The following is a 22,496-nucleotide window of genomic DNA, read 5'->3' as shown; positions in this document are numbered from 1 at the left end:
ATTAATCAATGAAAAATCATTAACTGAAAAATCATCTCCAATGAAATGGGCAGAAGGTATGCTTTTAAAAAGTTAACGGTTTTTAATAAAAATTTCTTTCCAAATCTACTGATTTATTCTTAGGCAGACTGGATCTATAATCATTATGCTATTTGCTTAATACCGAAATCTTAAGCAGACCTACTCAGAACTAAGTCCCATGTTATTCAATGGGGCTTACTCCCACAATAGTGTCTTCGGGATTGTAGCCTTATTTTTACAGGGTTTGCTCTGCCGTAAGTTCACAGAGGATTGCAAGTTTCCTCAGGAATATATTGCATAGAGGCTGCTTTTTTCTTATCCCAAGACAATTCAGGTTTGAGGAAGAAACGAATATCAGGTATTTAGTTATTTAATCAGCTTCTGCAAAATCAGTATTAAGATATGAAGAATCTGAAAGTTTGCCTTAAAAAAAACCCTGTGTATCTTCTCTCTCAGGTCACTGTGGGAACAGGATGCCGGAGTGAATGAATTTGATCCAGTTCTGCAGATCTCTTTTTTAATGTTTTGTTATACTGTATCACTTCAAGCTTCAGGTGGAGAAAGAGAAGTTTGAATGTTCCCAATAGATAAAGCTAAACACTCAGCTTCCTATAGGAAGAACACCTACTTCTAACATGCAAGTGGAGGAGCGCCAACCCTGAAATGGTATGAATTACCAAAAATCTCAGTGCATATTTTTGCCTCTTTCACAGAACAGTTATTAGTATTGCCAATTATGGCTTGAGAAATTCCTGGAGATTTGGGGGTGTTGCCTGGGAAAACCATAATTTGGGGAGGGGATGAGCGTTAATTGTGGGTGTAATGCTATAGAGTCCTTCTGAAGTTGCCATTTCCTCCAGTGGAACGATCTCTGTAGTCTTGTGATTCCAGCACTCCAGACCTCACCTTGAGGTTGGCAACCCTAACTGTGACAGCAGCTGTGCCTCTCCCCTGACATACATCGTAAGGAGACTCCTGCCAATTGATAGGTCTGCCAAGCAACAAAGGATGTGGATGCAAAGTAACCTGGCATTATTTATCCATTATTTCCTTTTTTGCGCCACTGGCTAGAACAGCAAGATTTGAGTCTAGTGGGACCTCAGAAACTAATAAAATTTTCAGGGAATACACTTTTGAGAGTCAAAGCTAGAAAAGCAAGACAAATCCCACTCCCACCTCATTATCTCCATTGAAAAGATTCAGGTTTCAGGTGGTGTGAAAGACATCCACCTGAGAACCTGGAAAGCCATTGCTAGTCAGAACAGACAGACCCTGATGGATCAATAGCCTCAGCTTCACATGTTCAGGGTTATGGACCCTGGCCTGGGAATAAATCCCACTGAATTCAATATTTATATATTTAAAATATTTCTAAGCCTGAATTTCTGCCAACAAAGGGACTCAAAGCAGGTAAATAAAATGAGGACTTACTGTCAACTAGTTTTGATCCTGATCATGTTGTACGTCACTATTCATCTGACATAGGGTTGAAAACTCTAGCTTGGGAAATTCCTGCGGATTGGAGGGCAGTATCTGAGGACAACAGAGTTTGGGAAGGGAGATAACTCAATAAGAATGTGATATCATAGACTCTGACCCCTGAAGGTTCCATTTCCTCCAGGAAAACTGATCTCTGTAGTTTGGAGATCAGTTGAAATTCTGCCAGAACTCCAGGTCTCACCTGGAGATTGGCAACCCTATCTAGACAGCATGAATGCAGAACTTGTGTGTATTCCGAGGTCTTATCCTACTGGATCCCTGATACAGCATAGTGGCTACAAACATGACAGAGCTGTGGTTTTGGAGGATACCAGTTCAAATCTCATGTCAGCCTCTAGGTAGTCTAAGACAAGCCAATCTTTCTGAGTCTTAGCCCACCCGCAGCCCTCATCTGTAATATGAGAAAAAAAATCAGTAATATGAAGATACTATGTTTAAAACTGGCCTATTTCAATAGGTTGTTATGAAGTTCCCATGGAGTATATGAAAATGTTTTACAGACACTAAGTACTTTCTCAGTAATCCTTATTGGGTCCAGCCAGCTTTTCGGAGTTTTCCACACAGATATTTTATAGCATTTCATACTCTATTCTACTTCCCATGTTTTCAGGAGTTCTGCACATGCAAAGGAGTCATGGGATGCAGAAACAATTTTTGTCCATATTTTCCCGTATTTTCCCCTGCAGATATACCACAATTTTATTTTGAAGCCACTGCCGAGTCCCTGCTGGAGCGTGTTATGTACGTGCAGAACTCTGTACTTCCCTTCTGCTTCTTATTTCCCTCCCTACTTTCCCTGGGATCTGATTGGTCTATCTACCAGTAACCACTCCCACCCTCCTCAGCTCTCTGAACTCCTTTCCCACCATTTTTATCAGTAAAGTGGGGTAAGGGTCATAAGACTCCTTCTCCATTTGCTTCCTTCCTCCCAGGTATGCACACACCGTCTTTATTTTTTTTTTCAAAGCCAGGAATGAGTTGTAACATTGCTGTGTTGTAATATTACTGCCCTTTCCTCCTGGCTTCAAAAGCCAGGAAAGGGGTTAAATGGCTGCTTTTCTTTCCCTCCCAGTGTATTTCAGGGGGGAAAAAACACCAAGTGTTTTGCACAGCCGTTTGTGAAACAAGCATCAGGGAAGTTCAAGTTGCCGGGATGGAATGAAGCAGCAGCATTTTAACCCTTCCTGGCTGGGCTTAAAAAAAATACATGAGAGTGGAACAAGCACAAAAGTGCATGTTATCCCCGAGAACACTGCCATCAATTCCCTCTCCAGTGGGCACAGGACAGCCCAATCAGCAAATATGGGGGGTGGGGGAGGGGGACAGGCTTGAACACTGCAACGTTACAACACATGCAATTTTTTTAAAGTGAGGTCAGCTCTAGCTACCACAAAATGCAGCACCAAACAGATACATCTCAACTCGTTAGCAGATATCAAATCACTTCATGGTTGTGCAGTGCAGAATGATGGGACCTCAAGTCGTTTCAGTACTGATCAGTGTGACTGCTCAGTCAGTATTACCATCTTAAAGTGTGCCATGTGGAATGGACCTTTCTTCTTGTGAAAAGGGGAGGTCCACCAAATAGGCTATACTGAGGGTCATGGGAACTGTATGAACAAAAGCAATGTGAGAAGGGGCTATTGCAAGGAGGAGAATGGGGTGAAAGAAAAAGCTGTCTGGATTCAACTTATATACTTCCCACATTTCAGCTGGGGAGCAGAAGCTTAGGAATAGCAGTTTAAGTCACCCATTGAATTCATGAACGAGGCAAGATGTAAGCCAAGGACTTCTATATCTACAACTCATTTTTTTAGTCACTACACCGTACTAGCTCAATTATTGGAACATTTTTTTTTCTATTCCCTCAAACAGAATCGATTAGCTCTCAGGACACTCCAGGAATCAATGGAATATTTCAGTAAAGTTCATAAAAGACATTCTATCTGATGGAAAGAAAGGGCAGAGGACATTGAACTTATTCTAAATGAATATATTAGGTTGGCTTTGTGTCTTTTATTTTCAAGCTTTTAAAATTTATAGAATTTCATTAATGAGTTAAAACCTGAATGTAGCCTAGTGTGAAAGAAAATAGGAAATGACAAAATGCCTTTAAAATAATGATTCCAGAGTTGTTAAGTCAACCAGTTCAAAGAAGGTATGCTATCTACCTGAGCAATAGCTGTCCACTAGTATAAGCCATCCATCAAGCTTTTGATGTACCCCTATACAAATGTTTCCTGTTTTCATGTAACTTCTTACCTCCTTTCAGGTTGGCTCCAAGGGGGCAGAGACTCCTGGCATTTTCCAGATGCAATACAGAACAAAAGCCCATGGCCCTAGCAGCCCTACCACCCTGACTTTGCACAGAAAACCTAGCAGACATCCAGCTTATATTGTCAACATCTTTCAGGTAAAGTGGTACCTTACTGAATGGCTTTCAAAATCTAGGAGTTGGCACTGCCTAGAAGTTATAACACTCAGGGCCAAGCTACAAGTGATGAATGACGCTTCAGCAGCAAGTAGATTGAGTGGAGGGCAAGTGAACAGGGAGAAATACACTTGCCGTTCAAGTGTAATTCGTCACTTGTAGCTTGGCCCTCAGAAGACCAAAACAAATAGAATCTCTGTTATCAAGCTCATCTCTCTCAGATCCTGTACTTGGAATTGGGGTTCCTCCAGAATTATTTGAAATTATACTTTTATTTCTGTAAATTTAAGACCAAAGGCTCATCTCTCTGAGACCTAATATTTGGAATTCAGCAATTCCTGAATTATTCTTCGTTCTACTTTCATTTTTGAAGGAAATCAAAGGTCTGCAATGCTAAGGTAAATATAGATCTCATTAGAACATTTCTCTGTAGATATGAACAAGATCATGCTTTTTTAATGCATTCAAAATCACCATATTACATTTGATGGTGTGAAAGAGATATTTTGGAATGCTTATGGACACCAACTGAGTGCATGGTAGAGGTCACTGGGACTTTGAAACTCACAGTTCATATATTTAGTCACTAGGATGTAGTGTCTTAACCACCGAATCAATTTTTTTCTATTTCCTGAAATGCTAATTTGATTAGCTCTCAGGAGACTGAAAGAACGACTGAAATAGCTTAGTAAACTCTTTTTTAAAAGCAGCAAAACAAATGCAGGGAGCATCAGCCTCATTTTAGAAACTGTGGCCACACACTTCAGAAATTCATCAAGAACATCAAGGAAAACACGAAACAAAAAAAACCCTACTGTCTCATTTTGATTCTAGAGTTGCTTAGTGAAGTAACCTGAAGAAGGTATGATTCTATCAGCAATTGTCATCAAATAGCTTAGAAAGAGTCCCTCAGACCGTTCAAGTTGTGATGTACATGTGACTTTAAGGAATCCCTCAACAGCTAGTTTCTGTTTACCCCCCTCAAGGCCTGTATGGGAAGGTTTGTGTCAGTGATCAAAAAAGGTCTTCAGTCATTTGACTTGTCAGACTATGAAGCCGATGACCATTTGCATTTTAGAGTGTCATGTGGGAGCATGATACAGAGTTGAATCAAATGGTTGCAGCCATATATTCAGTGCAGTTATCTATGAAGCTGGTAAAGTGTTCATTGCTTAGAATATTCTGGCACTCCACTCAGTTAAGTATGGAATCTTCCTTCAACCTAAAGAGCCTTCCTATAGAGAAACGGACTCTTTCACTGGATGGAGATCTTATTCTGGAGACAGGAAGGGAGCTCTGACTCTTTAAAGCTCATACCCTGGAAATCTAGTTGGTCTTTAAGGTGCTCCTAGACCTGAATCTTGCTCTTCTATTACAGACCAACATGGCTACCCACCTGAAACTATTCCAGAGAAAGGCTCCTTCGGACAAAGGAAAACTCCATACGCAGCTAAGTGGGGTGTTAGGAGGACACCATCCATGGTGGCTGAGAGTATTCTGCTTTCCTTGGCCTCCAAATTGTTTGGGATTCCTTTCTGTACTTAGAAATCCATGATGTCCTCATGGCCAGGAGTAATTTTCATTCAATCAAGCTGATAAGAAATCAGCACAACTTTACTTACCTGGTATGTACCTAGTGCCTGTAATCTGTAGCTGTCACATACACACCTCTGCCAAAAAGGAGGGTTTTTTTTATTTTACAACATCACCATGTGCATGCAGACACAGATTGCTTTAGAGGTGGACTGAAGTTTTCATTTTTAATTAGCCATATTTATGTATGCCAGAAAACAAACCAACAATCCCTTTTGTTAATAAACCAGCTTCTATGTTTCAGCATTAGTAAATTTTTTCCATCCATTCTACTCTCCATGTATGTTGCCTGCTCATTCCATGAACTGGCAAAATGCATGCATGCTTGTTTGCTAGATCTGTGAATTGGAAACTGTGAACTGTCTGAAAGACTATTTCTCAGGAAACATTGGGATAATATGGACAAAAGATGTGTTTTCCAAGCTCCTTTAGGAAGACTTATGCCTGGTTTCATTCATCTTCAGGAGGGTTTTCTTCCTCCTCCTCCTCCAAGCTGAGCTGGATCAGTCTGGGGATATGATAAAGCAAGGGATAACCAAAGTGAAGTAAAGGTAAAAGTTAGAGGACCAAAATGGCAGCAGGTAGCCTGTAGCCAGCACTTGGATTAGAAGCTCTTAAATGACATCAGTTGGATTTGTAGCTAAAAAACATCACTCTCCAATAAACGAGCATGATGTAGAAGCCCTAGTAGGAGTCATAGAGTATCTCACGTCCAACTGCAGCCTCCTTGCTGGTCTGACTGATTCTCCCATTGCTGTTCTTATGAAAATGCTCTTTCTGGTAATCTATCATCTCCCATCTGTTCAAGGCTAGTTCCAAAAGGCTGAAAGTTTTGCTTATGCTCTTAGTGCTGGTAAACAGACTATGCTCCAACAGTGCAGTTGAGGCATAATTATACCTACCTAAACAGAGTTATACCTTTTTAAGCCCATTGATTGCAGTGGATTTAGAAGAGGATAACTCTGTTTGGATTGCACTGAAAATGTCCTAGCTAAACCAGGATTCAAAAGTGAAGAAGACAAGACAAGCAGCAGAAACAAGGCACAAAGGAAACCCACTCCTCCCAATTTTGTGGCATAGGGATGCTCAGTTATTCTACTATTCATATCCGTCCTTCCTCATTATGAGAAGAAAACAATTTTGGGGGTGGTTTGGTTCCTTGCAAGCAGCTCAGCCAACAACATCTAACTCAATATATCATTTTATGCAAAGAATTAAAAAGTATTCACTTTCAAAAATGTTTACTATAAATTTTAAAAGTTATTTATACATGTTTAAATGTTTAATGTCTGATGTTGTTGACCATCTAGAGGACTCTGTTTGGATGGAAAGGAGACATACAAATGTTTTAAATAAATTCTATGTATTTTATAGAGTTCAATGTAACTATACACAGGATTACCACTGAAGTCTTCATAGTCAATGAAATTCAAGATTTTTCCTTCTTTCGAGTTCAAGATGGAGGGCAACATGACATTAAATTACACAGGAGTATCAATGTTCATAATAATTGGATTCCCAGGTAACAAGAATGTGCAGGTTTTGTATTTCATCATCTTCCTCCTCATCTATCTACTTACCCTTTTGGGTAACATCACCCTGCTATTCATACTAAAGGCAGAGCCAAGTCTCCATACACCTATGTACTTCTTCCTGAGCAACCTTGCTGTCCTGGAAATTGGATACACCTCAGTCACTGTCCCCAAACTCCTGGCAATCTCCTTAGGAAGAGCAAAGTCTATTTCTTTCACAGCATGCCTAGTGCAGACATATTTCTTCTTCTTCCTGGGTTCCACAGAGTGCTTCTTACTTGCAGTCATGGCATATGACCGTTATCTGGCTATCTGCAATCCTCTGCGATACTCAACACTCATGTGCAACAGAGTCTGTGTCTTCTTAGCTTTAGGAGCCTGGATTACTGGTTTCCTAAATCCTTGCCCACCTGTCATCATGTTTAGCAGGCTGCATTTCTGTGCCAACATTATCAATCATTTCTTCTGTGATATCCCACCTCTGCTCAGCCTCTCCTGTGGCAATACGTCTGTTCTTAGAATGACCATATTTATTAACTCAACTTGCATTGGGTTTGGCACGTTCCTGTTGACCATGCTTTCTTATGCTTGCATCCTGGCCACTCTCCTAAGGATGTCCTCAGCTACGGGTCGACAGAAGGCATTCTCTACCTGTTCCGCCCATCTAATCGTAGTCTTGCTCATGTATGGAACAGTGATCTTCATGTATGTGACTCCTGCTGCCCAGCAGTCAACAGAAATTAACAAGATGGTCTCTTTTATCTACAGTGTGGTGACCCCCATGCTCAATCCAATTGTCTACAGCTTGAGAAATGAAGATGTCAAAAGGGCTTTGAGAAGAATGATGCTAAGGAAATTGTGTCCTGGAAGTCAAAGTTCTTAAGTGTCAAACCAGGGATCCCAGATAATCTAAATTCAATATAAATCTACAATAAATCAGTTCCCCCGGAGAACATGGCTACTTTAGAAGCAGAGTCTATGCCAGTATGCCCCCCAGAGCCCCCCCCTTCCCAAACCCTGCACTCCCTAGTCTCCACCTGCAAATATCCAGGAATTTTCCAACCTGGAGTAGGGGTCCAGGTTGGAAGAAACAATACCCATTCAAACCCATGATAAACAAGGTGTTGTTGTATTAATAAAGTCATGTATTCCAAAAATTACAATTTGGATGAAAAATATTGCACTCTATTTTTTTCATCTTTACTGATAAAATGCTATGGAATAAATGAAAATATTCCATTGCACTAGCAGCAGAGCCTTCCACCAGAGGAACATGTCTTTTCCAGAAGAGTAAGCTCTTTGCACCAAAGAAAGGCTCCACAGGTATTGAAACCTCCACAGGTATTCAAACCACTATCTATATTCATCATATACAGATTCCATGTTCAGAAGTGAACTGCCAAAATCCATGCTTGCATTTTTCCCTATTTCTTTGTACTAAATAAAAATGTATTAGACAAATATGTGAATTTGGGAAAAAAGTTAAAAACCTGTATTGCCTAAGGAGTCTTTCTGAGCTTTTTTCAAGACATATGAGGATAATGTGTACATCATGCACTGGTACCCTAAACAACCTTAGGAAGAACTGTGCCCAGCTTCCCAGTTCATGCATCTTAAGAAGAATGTTTTCCCTCCTCACAAGCCTACAGGGTCATCATCTGTTATAAGCAGCAGCAGCAGCAGCCAGGCAGCAGTATGTACTACTGACATTCTTGCCTGTTAATACAGACTAGAAGAAAGACTGAAGAATGGGGAGGAACTAGAGAGAGGTGGTTTTGCTGGGCTGTTAGTTTTTCAATTTACTGGATGCAGCTAGGATACTGTAAAAGCTGGGCTGAATGAAACTGGGGGCAGGATAAAGCAAGGTAGAGGTAATAGAGTGCTGATTTGTTGTCTTCCAGTGGGAGGAAATGGGGAGGAAAAAGGGAGTTGATGACATGGGACACTCAAAGATTTGAAAAAAAAAAAACTGGAAGTGACAACATGAGATGCTGCAGGATTTGCACAAACTCTATGGTCCCTACCCCCTAAATGTTCTTGGAGGTTTCCCACTGTGCCCTGGCAAGCCTAAGAGGCAAAGTGAAGTGGGGTGGGAGGAGCTAGAGGACCAAAATGGCAGCAAATTAGGGAGTATTGCATGTTTAACTCTGAGCTATAGTTAAGAGATGTCCCTGGTGGCCTGACTGACCCTTCATTGTTCTCCAGTGATAAATATCTGTGTGATGATCTGTACACTAAGTTTCTGTGTGATAATTCAGGCGGCAATTAATGTGTCCCATCTAAGCTTTTTAAAATTAACTTCCATTTTACGATGATAATTAAAAGGTCATTCAGCCAACCTCCCCATCTCTAGGGATCCTTGTCTCTGTGTTAATTCTCCATCTAAGGCTTCAGATTTCATCCTGCCTAATATGTGTCTAGCTCTGGGTTGATTTTTCAAGATCATTATCACTTAAGAAGATCAGGTCTGCCACTGAGGTCAAACTTTCTTCTCCATTGTCTGCCAGCCCACTAAAGGAGGTGTCTATCAAGGTGTTGTGCTGATATTGCAATGTCACTTTCAGCAAATACCCAGAAGCGTTGTCATATCACTGGTGTGATGTCAATGCAACTCTCTAATTTTCAGGCAAATCTCATTCCACCATCTCTCCCTATCCCTCTTCTGCTTGTCGGCAATCCTACTTTCACTCTTATTATTTATATTGTTTAAAAAATATATATATCAACCCTAAAAGTTCCACAAAACACTACTTTTTTATGACAGTAGAATTCTCAGAGGCCAGAAATTATGCCTTTGAACTAGGCTGTTGTATCTTCTTAATTAACTGATCTTTATTCCCTCCGTATTCCCTGAAATGATGAATTGATTAGCTCCCAAGAGACCAAAGGAACCACTGAAATAGTTTGGTAAATTCTTAAAAAAACAAACAAACAGCAAATCAAATGCAGAAAACATCAGACTCATTTTAGAATCACTGATTCAATAGGAAGATCACGGAATACCGGACACAAAAAAGATAATGTTTTATTTTGATTCTAGAGTTGCTTAGTGAAGAAACCCAAAGAAGGTATGAATTCTATCAGTAATTGTCATCAAATAGCTTACAATCAGTCCTTCAGACAGTTCAAGGCGTGATATATATATATGTGTGTGTGTGTGTGTGTGTGTATAATTTTAAATGAGCCCTCAAGAGCTAGTTTCTGTTTCCCTCCTCAAGGCTTGTATGTGAGGGGTCTTGCTTAGGACTTGTTCTGTGTGTGTGTTGGTTGCAGCAATCTACCATCTGCAGCCACACACCACAGAGATTTGTCAAGAAGTAATAGAGAAACACACGTTACTCTTACTTTGATTCTAGGCTTGATCAAAGTATTCCCCCCCAAGGTATGATATCTATCAGCAATTGTTATCAAATGGCATTTGGCACCTTTCCAAAGATATCTATGTCTTCCTTATAAAAGTGGCCCTTTTTGTGTCTAGCACAATGATACTCAGTTTGCTTCTCGCAGAGAACCACTTTTGCAATTACCATCAACCACAACAGGCACATTTACTTCCATCCTTGGCATGATACCTGCACCTCAGAGAGGCTCACAGCTCACTTGTTCCTCCAATGACGGCAGTTTCAAGGTGGGAACCACCTGCCAATCACAAACCCTATCAGGCTAGGGCTTTGTCCATGTCTCTGAAACATGGGGCATGTGCCACTCTGGACTCTGGAGTACAATGCTTGGAAGTCTCACATATGGCATTGCAAAGATCCACATGTGGCTTTTAAGCCACTGAGAATCACTGGTCTAGCATCTCAAGGTCTGTTCATGGCTGGTTGCAAAAGAATGAGAGTTTTGCTTATGGACTGAGTACTGGTAAAAGGTCTATGCCTCAACAGTGCTGTGCCATTCTGACTTTGCACAGAGCATCTACAGGAGTCGGAGGCAGTGTGAATTTATCATCAGTTTCCACTGCTTACCTTTTCAGGGGGGAAAAGGGAGCTGGAAGTTGTTTTTGTTAAGTTAGAACTCAGGATGAGTGACAGTGTAGTATCTCCATGAAGATGATGTATACTAAATAGGTAACTTCTCTTATTCCTATGGATTCAACCCCCCCCCCCCCCTGATTTCTGTCTGTAAATTATTTGACAAAGTATATTAGCTTTCCTTCATGACCCAGGCTAGCCTGATCTTGTAAGCCCTTGGAAACTAAGCAGGATCGGTCATGGATAGTGCTTAGATGGAACACCACCTAGGAAGCTCAGGGTCGCTATGGACAGGTGGGCAATGGCAAATCACCTCTGTTTGTCTCTTGTCTTGAAAACCGTATGGGTTGCTGCAAGTCAGTTGTGACTTGATGGCTCTTCCTTCCCTCACCTAGCATTTGTGCTGCAATGTAACATAAATGTAGATACTTGCTTTAAAAAAATTAGGGAAAATTTAGCAATAACAGATAATAGTTTCCACGTTCAAATATGTACACATAAATTACATACGTGCTCCTCAGATTTTGTATATGAGGGTCATATTTTGAATATTTAGACACTGGGCTGGATGCTGTGGATCTGTTCCACCAACAATGGCACCTTCCTTTAGCTTGGAGGTACCTTGCCATGATATAAGTGGCTCTTCCAATGCAAAGTGTACTCTCTATTTTTCCTGCCTTCTTCTGCTTCTGACATGTCCTGATATGTACTCATAGAGAATGACAAGGTGGGAGGATTAGCCGATGCCATTGTAAACAAGGAGCAGAAAGTGGTTGGGGGAGAGAGGAGGATGAGGATTGGATCCAGCTATTTTTTTTTACTCAGTCTCACCCAGTTATGATCCCTACTACAGACCCTGTCACACACAGCTTTTGTCCATCCCATGAACCCCTGTGTATACTTTTGTGTGTAGCCCCTTCCCTTTCTACCAGCAGAAAAGTTGGAGAAATCCAACCCATTGTGTTCGTGTGGGAAATGATTGCAATTTATATTAATCTTTGTGAGGTTCCTTACAAGCACACGGAAACCTTAAAAAAAACTTTCTCACCAGGAAAGCTTCCAAAAAGGTCTGAGCAAATTAAGAGCATTTTGCTCATCCATACTCATTTTAGATCCCTCAAAATGTTTCCATTATACATTTTGGATAACATTTCCAGTTCTTGCAAATTTGGCATTTTATGTGAAACTTCAATTTTTTAGTCATGGTTATGTGATTCAGCTTGACCAAACAATCTCTAAGCTTTCTCTGGGTCTCAAATACAGATGTGATACACCACCCTGAAAAGTTTGCTATTTTTACTGGACATTTCAGTTGTGTCAACCAAATTTAGCTCCTCATCTTGCTTTAGGTAAACTGGTAAAATGTTCACTCATTTTTAGTATATATTTGATATAATTCAGTTTAACTTTCACAGGAATCACCACTGTCAATACTGCCAATGAACTTCCAGCTTTCCAGTTATTTCAGTTGGAGTTCTGGATGGAGGATAACATGAGAATAAATCACACAGAAGTAACAAAATTCATCATTGTTGGTTTCCCAGGTAACAAGAAGATTCAGATTTTGTATTTCATCATCTTCCTCCACATTTATCTACTTACTCTTCTGGGAAACATCATCCTGCTATTCACACTAAAGGCAGAACCAAGCCTCCATACACCTATGTACTTCTTCTTGAGCAATCTTGCTATCCTAGAGATTGGATACACCTCAGTCACTCTCCCTAAACTCCTAGCAATATCTATTGGGAAAGCTAGACACATCTCTCTTACAGCATGCCTAATGCAGTCCTATTTCTTATTCTTCCTGGGTTCCACAGAGTGCTTCTTTCTTGCAGTCATGGCTTATGACCGTTATCTGGCCATTTGCAATCCACTGAGATACCCAATACTCATGTGCAACAGAGTCTGTGTCTTCTTAGCCATTGGTTCGTGGCTTACTGGTTTCCTAAATCCTTTCCCATCTACCATCCTGGTTAGCAGATTGCATTTCTGCGGCAACATCATCAACCACTTTTTCTGTGATGTTCCACCACTGCTTGGCCTCGCTTGCAACAACACCTACATTATCAGAACCATCATCTTCATAAGCTCAACTTTCATAGTGTTAGGCACTTTCCTGCTGACCATGCTTTCTTATGCTTGCATTCTGGCCACTCTCCTAAGGATGTCCTCAGCTACAAGTCGACAGAAGGCATTCTCCACCTGCTCTGCCCATCTGACTGTGGTCTCACTCTACTACGGAACAGTAATCTTCATGTATGTCAATCCTGCAGCCAAGCAGTCAATGGAAATGAACAAGGTGGTGTCTTTTATTTACAGTGTTGTGACCCCCATGCTCAATCCCATCATCTACAGCTTCAGAAATGAAGATGTCAAAAAGGCTTTGAAAAGAATGATGTTACAGAAATTCTGTGCAGGAAGGAAGGTCCTGGGAGGACCTGCCTGATCGAAAGGGCTGGCTGGGTGCGTTCCCGCGTGGGCATGAGGGGCGAGGGTGCGGGCCAAGGCAGGAATCACAGCTATGGTCATATTTGCACCTGGACCGCTGGCACCTGCCTTGGTTGTATTCCCAGCAAAGCCCCTTGCTTCTGTCCCTGCGACTCGATCCCTTCCACCCTCGGGGCGGCTCGCCACGGCTCCTCATGTGTGGCCCCACCAGCCATAGCCAAAGCTTCTGGCTAATTAAGTCCCATCTGGCTCGTGGGTTATGAGATGCCCTCTTGCGGAATGCCTCGTCGTACTCTATGGCGGCCGCCTCCCCCGCTAAGGCCTTTGCCCTGAGAACGTTGCCCTGGTGGTTGGTCAGGTGCCATCCTCTCTCAGGATAGGCTGCCTGAACCACCCCCATGTAAACCGTGTAACCTTCCAGCCAGTTGCTGAATGACCGCTCCACGGCCGGCCCTTTTGGGGCCCTCCCGTCCCTCTTAGACGAGGGGGCGGACTTCCCATCCTCTGCCTCTGGCCTAATGAGGGCAAAGACGTCCACATAGTAGCCATCCAGAATACGTTCCCTGACCTTACGAGAAAGATGGATGCCCGGGGGGTCCTCGTCATCCGTGAAGGATGAGACAGCCCGCAGGGGGTGCAGGGGCTGGCTGTCAGTCCACACCTCACAACCGTTCCTGTTCTCCGCGGCCGCCCCCTTCCTGCGCCTGATGGCCCACTTTGGTAACCCCGGGGCTTGTGCGGCCACCCCCCAATAGTCCTCCCCTGCTGACTCACTGTCTGAAGAAGAGGACGTACCTGAGGATCCCCCGCTGTCTGTCTCGTCCCTCCTCCGATGTGCTCGCCGAGCCTTGTGCCCCAGTCTCCTCCTCTTGCCCTTTCTCCAACGCTCCTGGCTCCTGGATGTCTCCTCACTGGAGCTTGATGGGGAATCGCCATCCCCACCCCTGCCCCTTCTGGTGCCTCTTCCACGACCTCTGGGGACCCGGCTGTGAGCCTGTCCCTGGCAGCAGGGGCTGGGGCAAGCATGAGGCTGGAGGACTCTATTCTTTCCACCTTTGAGGTCAGGGTTTCCAGGGCCTTCGTGATGCTGTGCAGGGGGCCCTCTTCCCCCGAGCCTGACCCCCCACCCCTGCTGGAGCTGCACCCGCTGGATGTGGCCCGAGACGGGCTTGTGGTCCTGTGCCTGCGCCCACTGAGCCCAGGCAAGCACCTGGTCGTCTGCGCCCCCCGCTTCCCTGGCCTAGTACCAGCCAGCCCCGCCTCCGTAGGCCTCCTCCTGCTGGGCCGCGGAGGGGTGACCAGCTCTAGATTGGCTGAGCCACGTGGTTGCCGGGCCGGGCGTGGGTCCTGCTGCCGCGGGGCTCCCTCGGGCCCCAGCCGCACCTTTTGAGCACCCCCTCCCCTTGCGGCCTTCCTGGGGGCTGCTGCCGCCGGGACCTGGGGGGCGGGAGCTGCTCCCCCCCGTGGCCCCTCCTGGCCCCCCCAGTCGCCTTGCCGCTCCTCCGTGCGGGGGCTGAGCACCCCACCGCTCTTCTCCCGCTTGCTCCCGGCGCCATGCTCTCCTTCGTCAGGCTGCCCGGGCTCCTCGTGCCTCGTTGCCCGTGTCGCGGCATCCTTCCTCCTTGCTCCGCTGGGTCGCCGCTGCCGGAACCGCCGACTCTTCCTCCTGCCGCGAGGCTTCCAGCCGGTCATGCTGCGTGCTGCCCTCGTGATTTCAGCTCCTTGCAGCACCGCACGGCCAACCGCTCGCTTCGCGTCGCCGGAAGGAAGTGGGGCTCCCGCGCGGCTGCCTCCCGTAAGTACCAGCCAGGCGGACCGGAGGGAAGACTTCGGCCCTCCAGTCCGCCCCGACCTGATTGGCCGGGAGCCGTTTGAATTTGATTGGCTGGCGCGGAGGCAGCCGCGCAGCAGCGCTCCCGCTCACCTCCAGCCTCCCCCGGCGGCCCCGCGGGCAGCAAACCGGCACCCGGGTAAGTCCGGGCACCGTTGCTTTACAGTGTTGTGACCCCCATGCTCAATCCCATCATCTACAGCTTCAGAAATGAAGATGTCAAAAAGGCTTTGAAAAGAATGATGTTACAGAAATTCTGTGCAGGAAGACAGACTGCTTAGAAACATGAATTGTATGTAGGTAGGGATTTAGAGTGTATAGTTGTGGGCTGAACGGTTATACACAGCGCCACAAATTTATTATAGGCCGACAAAAAGGTTCTCATGCTACTGCATGTGTTGATAATTCTGTATATTATGAAAATCCATAGTCGGAAGATCTATATGAATCTTGAGCAAACAATTTTTGAAAGTGAAGCAAGATTTATATCACACAATATGTTTTGATGATGAATGCTGGCAAACCTAAGTGGTCTTGTTTATGAACCATGTATATAATGAGGTATGTGCACAGGAATTCATTTTAAAAGCTTTATTTATTTTATTTATAATCCAATAAATGGTTTGACTGTAGATGTAACAATACTTATATTTTACTATTTCTTCTGGGCAACTCATTTGGAGCTACCAGGTAACCTTTTTATTAAGGAACTGTATATACAAAGACCTGCTTAGTAGGACAACAGAAGGTGTTGTCTCAGAGAAGCCATTTAAAGCTTTGATGGAATAGAACATTTAAAAGAAATGGCTGTATGGAACTTCATCTTTTCTTGGGATTGGTATTATTTTCTTTTATTGACCTCAGCCTATGTTCTATGAATCATGACATACGTTTCATGACACAGGAGATGATAACACTTGCTTCTTGGTAGCTCTGGGTATCCCATCTCAATATGACTTACTGCCTGTGGCCCACCAGCCGTCCCAAGCAGAAGAGATGACCTCCACCTTCCTAGCTGACGTGGAGGACACAGGTGAGTGTGGGAGAAAACACAGAATGTGAGATTGGAAAAAGTGAGAGACAGAGAGTGAAACTGACACCCATTTCTGAGGACAAAACTGAAGCACTCTGCTGGTGTAGAATCTCTCTGAGAGATGAGGTACGAAATTGGCGGCAGTGCCTCTGTGTCTCTGTTAGTACTCTACCTGTATATCCAAAAATAAATAAAGACACCATTGATCTCTTCTTCCAGGGGAACCAATCTGGGTAAGGGTTAGCTTCTGAAAGTTCTCATTGTTGGGAGAAGTTGGGTAAGAATAACAATACTATTTTTTAAAAAAAATTCTGAGCCACACTTTCCTAAGCTACCTTTATCTAGATGCTGTAGAAGAATTTCAGAACAGTGAGATGAATTAACCCAGGAACCTGAAGAGTAAATTATTGTTGGTATAATCTATTATTGTAGTTATCATCTGACTTTTCCTTATATCATGTGTTATCTTACAACATGTAACCACACATTCTGCTTAGCTCATACAATACCTTGATTAAGACAGTTTTTTTGTTCTCAGTGTTGCTCACACTTTCAAATTTTTGCTTTCTTAGTCCTACTGTGTTGACCATTAGATGTCTTATGCTTTATGGTTATATTTCTTCCCTCTTTTTTAATTCTGGAATTCACCCTGAGTTTCAGTGAAAAGGGCAGGCTATAAATAAGCTAAATAAAATAAGTCATGGTTGTTGTGGGTTTTCCGGGCTGTATTGCCGTGGTCTTGGCATTGTAGTTCCTGACGTTTCGCCAGCAGCTGTGGCTGGCATCTTCAGAGGTGTAGCACCAAAAGACAGAGATCTCTCAGTGTCTCAGGCAGGAACTACAATGCCAAGACCACGGCAATACAGCCCGGAAAACCCACAACAACCATCGTTCTCCGGCCGTGAAAGCCTTCGAAAATAAAATAAGTCACTTCATAAAATATGGGACTAAAAAGTCATTCATAACATAGTGCATATGCCGAATTTAACTTTTGGAATTAAATTTAATGCATTCTATAGCATTTGTTATGGAAGCATGGTATAGTGGCTAGAGTGTCAGCCAAAGATCTGGGAGATCCAGGTTTAAATCTCCACTCTGCCATGGTAGCTTGCTGGTTGACCTTGGGGCAGTTTGACTTTCTCAGCCTAATCTACCTCACAGGGTTGTTGTGAGGATAAAATGGAGGTGATAAAGTGACTTCCAGGAAGTGATGTCATTGCGCAGGCTGCAGGCTGCCCTGGGAGCACTCCCACGCTCCCAAGAGGGCCAATTTGGGCCTGATATGAGCCAAATTGGGTCTGGTTTAGGACAATTAGGCATTAATCGGGCCACTGTGGAGTGTGCAAGCACTGCTGCACACAGCAGTGGCCTGATCCAGGCTGATCCAAGACTGATCTGGGCCAATTTGGGCTTGATCTGAGTCGAATTGGGTCCAATTTGGGCCAATTCAGCCTGGATTGGGCCGCTGTGGAGTGGGGAGTGCTGCTGCACTTTGCAGCAGCCCAGTCCAGGCCAATTTAGGCTCAATCCATGCTGAATCAGGCCAGATTGGGCCCAGATCAGGCCACGGCAGAGCATGGGAGCACAGATCTGGCTGCTGTGGCACACAGGAGTGCACTGCATGGCCCAGGAGCATGCTATGCAGCCTGGGAGTGCACCCAGGGGGTGCGCTCCCCCTGCCGGCCATGTAAGTGGGGGCGGGGGATGGAGGATGGGATCATGGGATTGCCCACTGCCAGTGGGGGACTGCTAACCCTACTCACTCTCCAGCACCCCTCCTCCTTCTTTCCTCAGAGGCCTGCATTTGAATTAACAGCAACAACTTTAGAAACCCATGTAAGCAAGCAGAAATAAAGTCTAAACAATTTAAATGCAAACCTTTACACGGGATCAAAATCAAAAAGAGTCAAGTAGCACCTTTAAGACTAACCAATTTTATTGTAGCATAAGCTTTCGAGAATCAAGTTCTCTTCGTCAGATGCATGGTACAGAAACTGGTCAAATATAGAAGAGGAGGGGGGAGGAGGGGAGGAGAGAGAAGATGCAATTAGGGGGGGAGAGGGAGGATGCAACCAAAACATTCCTTTGCTAGTAAATGTAAACATCTCCTTTTGGTGTGGGGATCAGTTGGCTTCAAAGGAGTTTGCCGTGTTAGTTTGTAGCAGTAAAACAGCTAGACCATCCAATTCCAATGCAGTATAAGCCTTCGATAACCAAAGCTCTCCCCGTCAGATGTATCTGACAAAGAGAACTGTGGTCCCCGAAAGCCCACGCCAGGTGCCACTGGGCTCCCATCTATTTACATGGGATGAAGTTGATACTTTGTTTTCAGTTTGTGACTGGTAAAATGTTGTCTTGGATCCAATGATGTGCAAATAGAATCATAAACAGATTTAGCACAGACTCACTTGTGCGAGATCTTGGACAACACCGAGTGCTTTCCTCCCTAAATACTGTAGTGAGGATACAGTAAGTCTGAGTTACCTCAAGAAGATACCACAGTCAAACTAGAAGTGCAGGTTCCCTGAAGCCACATAGCAACTGTAGGGAATAACTGTTAAAAATAAAGCAGAATCCAAAGGCCTCAGAATACCACCGGAGGGGAAGGAAGAGCTCCTGCCCCTCCCTGGCTGTTTCCCATGTCAAAATAGCATGGAAGGAAGGTATTTCCCTATTTTTACTGCTCTACATGGAAAGAATGCTCCACATGAAGCAGCAAAAACAGAGACACCCCCCCCCCCCTTCCGATAGCTATTTTGGAAAATGACTTGAGAGGGGAGCTCTAGAGCAAGTGGAAATTTTTCACCGGATCCAATACACTATATTTACATTTATCATTGTGAAGATGTATTCAAATATTAAATATCAATATGGTCTTCTATTTATGAATCAAACACATTTAATTATGATAACTGATTAATTTTATAAATTTATCTTTTGCTTCTGTCATAACCACTGGTTCTCTGCTATTGAATTCTTCAGTAAATATTTATTGGATGCTAAAAATAAATTCAAGTAACGTTTACCAAAAAAGTAAACACCTCATAAAATTAATTACTTTGAAGCAAGACAATGCAAAATTCCCCAAACAGCTTAATTTCTAGGGGTAATAATGAGAACTAGCTTCCCTACATTAAAAGCATCCATAAATGGTGATAGGGAATATGATTGGTGGAGGGAACAGAAGATACAGTGCATATCTCTTAGATGCCTGGTACTTCTCCATTCCTTCCTCTCAACTAAAGAGGATTATAGGTCCAAGGGGAAATTATATTTGTTCATTGACATGTAAATCACCTCCAGAGGTACAACTGAGTTTCCATATAATTTTATGTAAGATGGAAGCCTGAGATGTATTTGAAAGTTGTTGCTTAGAAGAATGAAATCAAAAGAGTGTTGATAAAATCTGCAGAATTTCTCCATTAGATTTTGTCCATCCATAAAACCAAGTTGTCACTTTTATCCACTTCAGTTGTTTGCAAAAGTCATCTTTCAAGATTGAGTCTCTGGCCCTTTTCACACTACTTACTTGCTTCCGAAACATCGCGAAATGCAGTACAAGAAACATGGAAGATAGCATCTTCTCACGAGAGTTTTGCACGATATCGTGCAAAACTCTCGCGAGAAGACACTATTTTCCGCATTTTTTGTGCTACATTTTGCAATGTTTCAGAAGCAAGTAAGTAGTGTGAAAAGGGCCTCTCTTTCTTTTCCGAATGTTTGCCAGTTTAGTTCAAAAACAAGAATACAGCTGTGCTCCTCTCTTTTCAGCAGTAAGAGTGAAGAGGTAGCCGAAATCTAGTTAGTAGAATCATCAGGTCTGGACTTTGGGGCAAACATTCAGGGCTCTGACACAAAGTACGTATGTGTGTACATGAATACAAAAGCAAGCTGTAGCTTTGCATTTGAGCTTTACATTACTATCTAAAGGGGGAACTCATTAGACCATTAAGTCCAAGTTTAAAGTTTGTAACTACACTAATATCATCAATGGTATTTGCAACCCTGTAGATTTCTTGCTTAGTTAAACCAGTGCCTGGAAAGCAAATGTAGAGGAGCATGACTGGAAGAAGATTTAAAGCAGATAAGAAACAGATGCATGAAAAGGTTTCACCCAAGATCAGATGCTGCAATTAAACAAATAACAGAAACAGATCAAGGCAGGTGTGAGAATGGAGAATTAAGTGTGTGGCAGGTACAGCCTTGGCTGTTTTTACACTACTTACTTGCTTCTGGAACATCGCGAAACGTAGCGCAAAAACCATGGAAGATAGTGTCTTCATGCAAGAGTTTTGCGCGACATTGCACAAAACTCTTGCAAGAAGATGCTATCTTCCGCGGTTTTTGCGCTACATTTTGCGATGTTCTGGAAGCAAGTAAGTCGTATGAAAACAGCCTTTGTCCAGTAAGAGGGCTAATGGGAAGTTGAGTCTAATGAAAACAGTGCAAAACAATTGTCCCAAATGAGCTGAAAGGAAGACAAAAGGCAAAACAGAGGAGTCACTCCTAGTATTTGTTTTTCATGTAATTTTAATTAAATGTCATTCAGAATCCTCATGTCATATTGGCACAAATAATGTCATAGCTAGATTACTTAGGTTGCTTTCATATGGGCTCTTTAATATGCTTTGGCTTCTGAAGACTAATGAATTTTTGAAAGTTTTACAAACCTTAAGGATACAGCACAACAACTACAAACAAATCCAATCAAAACAAGTTTTAGAAAACCTGGACTAAGGCTTCATTCAATGCAGAAGGGCATCATTTCATCCTTAAACACTGCCTTCAGAAGCAGAGGTAGGGTAAACAGCTTTGGCGAAAGAGACCTTGAAAGGTACCATAGTCTTGACACAGTCTGGGTTCACAGTTAAGCTCCATTCTTGAGAAGGAACCTAAATTCCAGAAGGAAATGGCCTATCACCAATCAGTTTCCTCACTGCCAATTTCACTTCCTTGTTCCGCAAGCTGTAGATGAGTGGGTTGAGTGTTGGGGTTAATATACTGTATAGAACTCCCACAAGCTGGTCTCTTTCTAGTGAGTAGCTGGAGGTAGGGCGAACATATGTAAATATACTGGAGCCATAGAACAAAATCACAACTGTCAGATGAGATACACAAGTAGAAATAGCTTTGTGACTCTGCCCTTTCTGTCGGTTGCTCAAAATGGCATGAAGGATCAAAGCATAGGAGACTAGAGTAAACAAAAAAGGGCCAAGCCCTACAAAGACACCCACTGTGAGAAGGGCAACTTGATTGACTGATGTGTCAGAACATGAGATACTCAACAATGGAGGGATGTCACAGAAAAAATGGTTTATCCTATTTGATTGACAGAAAGGCAGGCGGAATGTGAGTGCCGTATGCAGAGAAGCATTGAGAAAGCCACAAGTCCAGGATATCACAGCCAACTGCAGGCAAATCCATTTATTCATGATACTAATGTAAGCCAGGGGACGACATATGGCAAAGTAACGGTCCAAAGCCATGGAGGCCAGAAGGAACCCCTCTGTGCCCACTAAGCTAACAAGGAAATACATCTGTGCAGCACACCCCAGGAGAGAAATGCTTGGAGATCCAGTCCAAAGATCTGCAAGCATTTTGGGTACAGTCACAGAAATATAACAAACATCTAAGAAAGAGAGGTTGCCAAGGAAGAAATACATAGGAGTATGAAGAGTCTGATTTAAGAGAACCACAGTGATTATAAATGAGTTCCCTAAGAAGCAGATAATATACATTGTGAGAAAAAGCACAAAGAGGAAACTTTTTCCTTGCTTGATCTTGACAGATCCCAGCAGTATGAACTCCATGAAAGACGTTTGATTCTCAGAGTAGGGCAAAGTCATGATGTCTAATCTGAATAATATAAAGTGGATATTTAAGACATTTTAACATTATGTAACTTTTGGCTTTTGAGTAATAATTCTGCCATATGGTTGTACTTGAAGACTCAATGATTACTATAAACTATACTATATGCCAGGTATTATGTTGCAGTAGCTAACCCTACACATAACCTCATTTCCTTATATGCCAAAATCGCCCATCTTCATTTCCATCCCCAGTTATTCTTAATGCTCTTCTGCAACACAGTGGTCTTTGCCACCTAATAATGAAGCTTTATTATTTT

General features: G+C 43.1%; 3 protein-coding genes across 3 annotated transcripts; 2 read left to right on the top strand and 1 right to left on the bottom strand.

Moving 5' to 3' along the window:
* Positions 1-7,015: 7,015 nt before the first annotated feature.
* On the top strand, positions 7,016-7,960 carry LOC129339315 (olfactory receptor 11L1-like). Its single transcript, XM_054993899.1, has one exon. The coding sequence runs from the start codon at positions 7,016-7,018 to the stop codon at positions 7,958-7,960; it is 945 nt and encodes a 314-aa protein (XP_054849874.1).
* Positions 7,961-9,909: 1,949 nt separating this feature from the next.
* On the bottom strand, positions 9,910-22,212 carry LOC129339313 (olfactory receptor 5V1-like). The gene is made up of 3 exons (XM_054993898.1): positions 21,288-22,212; positions 11,673-11,760; positions 9,910-9,991 (listed from the first exon to the last, which is right to left on the bottom strand). Exons 1-3 carry the CDS (start codon positions 22,210-22,212, stop codon positions 9,910-9,912), a joined length of 1,095 nt encoding a protein of 364 aa, XP_054849873.1.
* Positions 12,544-13,500, top strand: LOC129338446 (olfactory receptor 6F1-like). Its single transcript, XM_054992689.1, has one exon. It carries the CDS (start codon positions 12,544-12,546, stop codon positions 13,498-13,500), a length of 957 nt encoding a protein of 318 aa, XP_054848664.1.
* Positions 22,213-22,496: the final 284 nt, after the last annotated feature.

This window comes from Eublepharis macularius, chromosome 12 (assembly GCF_028583425.1).
Source record: "Eublepharis macularius isolate TG4126 chromosome 12, MPM_Emac_v1.0, whole genome shotgun sequence".
Lineage (NCBI taxonomy): Eukaryota > Metazoa > Chordata > Lepidosauria > Squamata > Eublepharidae > Eublepharis > Eublepharis macularius.
The sequence above is the reverse complement of the archived record's forward strand: the minus strand, read 5'-3'. Positions and strand labels throughout refer to the sequence as shown.

Excerpts from the sequence above, each read along its gene's own strand:
- LOC129338446 (XM_054992689.1), top strand. The coding sequence starts at position 12,544 with ATGAGAATAAATCACACAGAAGTAACAAAATTCATCATTGTTGGTTTC.
- LOC129339315 (XM_054993899.1), top strand. The coding sequence starts at position 7,016 with ATGACATTAAATTACACAGGAGTATCAATGTTCATAATAATTGGATTC.
- LOC129339313 (XM_054993898.1), bottom strand. The coding sequence starts at position 22,212 with ATGACTTTGCCCTACTCTGAGAATCAAACGTCTTTCATGGAGTTCATA. Across the intron at positions 11,761-21,287 it reads GGCAGTGAGGAAACTGATTG|TACATATCAGGACATGTCAG; the intron begins GTGATAGGCCAT and ends ATTCTCTATGAG. Across the intron at positions 9,992-11,672 it reads GCCACTTATATCATGGCAAG|AATTTACCAAACTATTTCAG; the intron begins GTACCTCCAAGC and ends TGTTTTTTTAAG.